Source organism: Eurypyga helias, unplaced genomic scaffold (genome assembly GCF_000690775.1).
Source record: "Eurypyga helias isolate BGI_N326 unplaced genomic scaffold, ASM69077v1 scaffold26795, whole genome shotgun sequence".
NCBI lineage: Eukaryota > Metazoa > Chordata > Aves > Eurypygiformes > Eurypygidae > Eurypyga > Eurypyga helias.
The window spans coordinates 14,478-19,508 of NW_010253785.1; the positions used below are offsets into that span (position 1 = coordinate 14,478).

General features: G+C 51.3%; 2 protein-coding genes across 2 annotated transcripts in view; both read left to right on the forward strand.

Moving 5' to 3' along the window:
* Positions 1 to 564, forward strand: part of LOC104510515 (protein DDI1 homolog 2-like) — a gene marked incomplete at its 5' end in the record, with an annotated part of 13,870 nt that extends 13,306 nt beyond the window's left edge. Inside the window, one exon of the mRNA XM_010152786.1 lies at positions 535 to 564. Within this exon, the coding sequence (XP_010151088.1) occupies positions 535 to 551 (17 nt within the window). The remainder of the gene's footprint in view (positions 1 to 534) is intronic.
* The window catches only part of RSC1A1 (regulatory solute carrier protein, family 1, member 1), an 11,106-nt gene extending 6,377 nt beyond the window's left edge, over positions 1 to 4,729 (forward strand). Inside the window, exons 6-7 of the mRNA XM_010152787.1 lie at positions 2,678 to 2,740; positions 2,835 to 4,729. Coding sequence (XP_010151089.1) covers positions 2,867 to 4,729 — 1,863 coding nt within the window. The 5' untranslated portion in view covers positions 2,678 to 2,740; positions 2,835 to 2,866. The remainder of the gene's footprint in view (positions 1 to 2,677; positions 2,741 to 2,834) is intronic.
* Positions 4,730 to 5,031: the final 302 nt, after the last annotated feature.

Below are 5,031 nucleotides of genomic sequence, written 5' to 3' on the forward strand. Positions count from 1 at the left end.
CTTTTCCTGGGAAAATTTTGGGCCTGATGAAGCCTGGGCTGGTTTTTGCAATATCTCTCTTGTTTCGGATGAGGCTTTGCAGACATCATCGTTGGTTGGACTTGGTTCTCTGCTGAAAGGGTCGAATAAAAAGCAAACCACGGCCCAAAATACATGAGTCTATACAGTAAAAGCATTTTAGTCGAGCGCTTTAAAATGAAAAGTGCCTAATATGACTAAAGTCAAAGGTGCTTATGTACCAGTAGAGTTTAAAGACCACGTGGCTTTGTTCAGACTGATCAGCAGTCTAGGGTTCTCCATCGAGGCTGAGCCCTAGAGGAACGGAAAAGATTTATGAGGCTGGGAAGTGCATTTTGTGTATTCGCTTAGTGCTTGTCAACACCCGTACACAGAGCTAAGGTAGGTCTTGTTTAGATTGAGTATGTGTAAGTCTTAGGCACGTCACAAGCCTCTGACCCACCCACATTCGTTAACTGTCTCCTAAAATGTCAGGATATTGACGTGTACACTCTTCCTCTCTTCCAAAACTGTCAGCTGCTGCTAGGTGGTAACAGGAAAACCAAGTGAAAGAACAGGAAACTGGAGAGGGAGAGAATGTAATGCAGGACCAAGGAAGCTCAGCGGCCTGCAAGGCCTGTGTTCTTCCCTAACAGCTTGAATTTTTGCTGTTTTACGGTGATGGTACAACAGAAATCACTGTGTGCATCTGTCAGCTATTAAAGTTCTCATTTTGAATGCACCTGGATTATTCCCGAGCTTTATTTAATCCCCCAAAGCCCACTCCAGCAAGCCTCGTGATTTCTGTCAGCTGACTTGCTGGTGGTCAACACCTACGGCAAGGCGGCCGGGGTGGTGGTAGGCTCCTGGTGCGTGTCACCGCGATCTAGCTTCTCCACATCTGCTGCGTTCGTGTCCGCGAGCTTGCGCTTCTCTGCCCGTGTCCGGTGGTGTCCCCTCGTAGCAGTTCTGTGACGATGGAGGATTTACAAAGCCAGCAGCAAAACTACAGGTGCTTGAGGAGGGAGCGTGTTCAGGCACTCTACCCCAGCCGGCCGCGATACGCAACGGGCACTCCCACCGCATCAGGCTTTCCCTAATGTCGAGAGCAGTTTATCCCAGATGGCGCGCTTAGCAGAGCAGGGTTTCTTCCGGGTGTTAGCTGGATCGATATCCCCCGTGGTGCTGGGATTCAGCTCCCGTAGCTGTCCCGAGGAGGAGGATGACAGAAGGTCTCCGAAGGATGCCGCTGGGGAGTGCTTGGCAGAACACCAGCTACTGCTGCTGTCTAAATGCCTGCAAACCCCTGATGGGCTTGATCAGACCCTTATTACCGATCCGCTTGCTCTCTAAAGGATTGGCTTGGGAGCAGAGAGCGGGCGCATAATCCTGTCATGTACAAACGGGAAAAGATCCCTCTGGCATTCATCCGGATCCTATGTCACAAGCCTCTTTGCCATCCTTACGAAAGATGAGCAGTCTGAAAATCTGCAGGATAATTCTGGCGTTTTAATACTGCAGCGTCGCCAGGTTGCAGACGCATTAAGGTCCGACGTGCAGCCGGCAGAGGGGATGGCTCTGTGCAGCGGCTGCTGCGTTTCGTGCCGCGTATCGACCGGAGGTGCGGTATCGCAGCACGTAGTGCGCTGCTTTTATGTAACGGAAAATGAAAGGAGCAAGTAACTGAGATGAAAAAGGCAGGTTTGTTCCATGGTGTGGAACAGGAAGGAGGTTTTGGCTGACATGGTTAGCTGTCCCCCAGTGCAGCTGGGTAGCTGTAAAAGGAGGAAGACTTCAGGTGAAACCGTGGTTAAGACCACTGGGTTTGGAGGCCTCTGGGAAGGGAATTAATGCAACAAAGGGCACGGCACAAAATCTGGATCGCCGTTGGGATTTCTGCTGCTGGGCAGAGTAGGTCTTTCATGGAAGAACAAGCGCTGTTAGGCAAAGGTCGTGTTAGTGATTTAACAGGCGCATAAGAGCTGATACGTTGGCAAGATTAGACCGTTAGCAAGAGAAGTTCAGTTATTTAATCTGTCCTGATAACGAGATCCAGTGTTTGGTGCTACTGATAGAGACTTGCAATTCATCCGTTCTCCGCGTGGAGAAGGAAGGAGTGAGCTGGGGCTGACTTCTGGCTGTGCCTTCCTTTGCTTTGCTCTTCTCGGCCTCGGGCAGCAGTTCCTCTTGGGGCTTTCACCCTTTCACCCTCGGATCGTTACGGTTCCCTTTTGCAGCGCGCTCACCTTCTCCCTGTGATGCTGCTCGCCAGCGCAAGGCAATAGCTGCTGGGAGTGCCACCCAAGAGTTGTGATGCCCTCTTAATTGTCATTTCCCCCAAACAGGGCTCCTGAATATCTTCAGCCATACAGGGAACAAACCAATACCGTGCTAGACACGTGCCTTGTGTCTAGCACGTGCGTGTGTTTTATCAAGTGTGTGGCGTCACCCAGGGAGCACTCTGCAGCACAGGCAGTACAGAACAGCCTTTAAATTGTAACGGATTTCCCAGGCAGAACGCCTTCTGGAAGGCAGTGAACGTGAGGAGCTCCTGCTGCTCGTACACTGTCTGGATGGACAGTCGGGAGGGGAGCTGTGAGGCCGCAGGACGATAACTATGCATGTGGTGTGCTCTGAATGCTAACACGAGTTTGGTGTGTTTGTTTCCTAATCCAAACAGAACGTCAGAAGCCTTGATGCATGTAGTGTGTGTTTACTGCAGCTGGAGTGGGCCACAGACCAGGTATTTACAGCCATCGGTGTGTACGTTTTCACTACTGCAGCGAAAGCAGTGGTTCTCGTGTGCCCTAACGACTTCTTTCTTTGTCTTCTGTTAGAGAATAGTGACAAAGAAACTACCTCACTGGAAATGCCCTCATTACCAGCTTCTGATGGGTTTCAAAATCCAGCCCATTCTTCAGGACTCAATTCCAAGATCTGTAATCCCACAAATCAATTACTTGATCGTTCTGTCTCTGCCCCTGCATCAGTTTGCTCACCCGAATCTAGCCTCGCAGAGCCCGTTGGTCCTAGAGCCATCGAGTCTTTTGAGTCTTCAACCGAAGGCCAGATAACCCCAGAAAAAGAACATCCTCTCTTACTACAGCATCTTTTCGATAATGCTTCCTTGGCAAATCACGACCCTTCTCCCCAGACAGGGGAGGGAACCTGTTGCAATCCAGCTTGCCTTTCACAGGAGACACTCAAAGAAACATTTATTGCTGACAGTCTAAAGGAATGTAACGCTAAAGAACGAGACCGTGGTCAGGAATACCCTTTGGAAGTGACAAAAGAAAGTAGTTTGGCTGACACTGCTGCTGAGCACGGGCAGAATAAAGATGGATGTCTGCTTCCAGAACAGGAGCAAAAGCAGGAGCTTCCCACAGACCATCTGACACCTGAAGAACCAGGGAAGGAACATCTGGAGAAGCAAACTGAGACAACTGACCCAGAACCTCCCTGCCGTCTTGGTGGGGTTGAGAAATCTGTTATGGAAGAAGCCAGCCAGTCAGAAAATCCTCCTACGGAAGCGGAAGGAGCTGGATTGGATAAAGCAGGCCTTGGCTGTGTGAAAGGGAGTATCCAAATGTCCGCCTCCTGTGGCTGTACGCGTACGGAAGCCTTCATGGAAATCGACGTCGTCGAGCAGTCCGTCACTGAAGCACAGAGCTCAGCCAGCGAGCAGGAGCAGCAGGCTGCGGAGAGAAGTGTGTCCGACCTGAACTCAGATGCCTTTTCCATGGAGGTGGAGTCGCTGAGGTCTGCCTCCTCCGTGAGTGATCCTCTTTCCACCGGTGATGTCCCACAGTCTAAACGCACCAGCGAAATTCCTGCGAAGTACAACGAGTTGTCGCATTTGGTGACTGAAGACAGCTCTTCCCCCACCAGCATCCATCAGCTGGACGCGGATCCGGGAAGACCTGCAGAAGAGCCGTGTTTCTCTCTGGCATCCGCCTTGAAAGAGCTGCACAGACTCTTGGTTATCAGTCGGAAAGGAGAATGTAAAATCCTTGCATCTGAGGAAGTCTCTCCGCTGGAAATGGCTCGCCAAGAGCCAGCAGCACCACAGAAGGGGCTTTCTGAGGATGAGCAGAAAGGGCTGGAGCCAGCCAGCCAGGAACAGAGTTGTTCCCTCTGTGAGGTGAGGTCTGAAGGTGGAAGAGCAGAGGGGAAACAGCCCTGTGAGTCTGGCACAGAAGACGTCAGCGTTGGGTCTGCCAGTCGCACGCAGTCAGCTCTTGGAGAAGGTGCTTCAGAGAGTCAGACCTTTTCAGGGAAGAGTGAGTTGGTTGTGGCGAGTTCGGCAGCGACTTCTGACCGGAAACCGAGCTCTGGGCAGGAGGAGGTTTTGGCAGAAGGTTATGGGAGTCCAGCTAGCCCGACTTTGGAGCGAAACGCATCCATTTCCTCTAAACCTGCTTTGGATGAAGGTGCACCTCAGGATACCCGGAGCCTGTTCCCAGGAGCACCTGGGAGAAGCAGCAGCTCTGCTCCTGAAGGTCCATGGCCGGCGGGTGGGTGTGAGGAGCCGCCACTGAGCTCACCAGCTGGCTATGCCGGACTTGCCCCGGGTGCTTCTCCACCGCCTGCTTTCCCTGCGGCCGATGTTGATCGGATCCTCGGCGCTGGTTTCTCCACGCGGGAAGCTCTTGAGGCTTTGGAGCAAGCGGGTGGAAATGCAGATCTCGCTCTTCTCGTTTTGCTGGCCAAGAGTATCGTCGTTCCTACGTAACTACGGCAGAGGGAGCTGACTGGGGTGTCTTCTCTTCTAAAGGACGTATCTCGGTTACACACCATAACGTACAAGCAGAATGTTGAGCCAGGTTTTTTAATTATTTGCAGCCAAAGTAACTTGTCTCTTCCGTTTCTCTTGTTAGATTTGGCCTCTTAAGAGAAAGCAAGCGTCCTAGCGTTGTGTGGACAGGATAGCTTTGAATTATGCATACTGGATTAAAATTCGATGTTTTTATTTAAATGTACAACTTTAGACTAAGCTCCAACGTTACGAATAAAAAGCAGAAGCCGTTACGATCG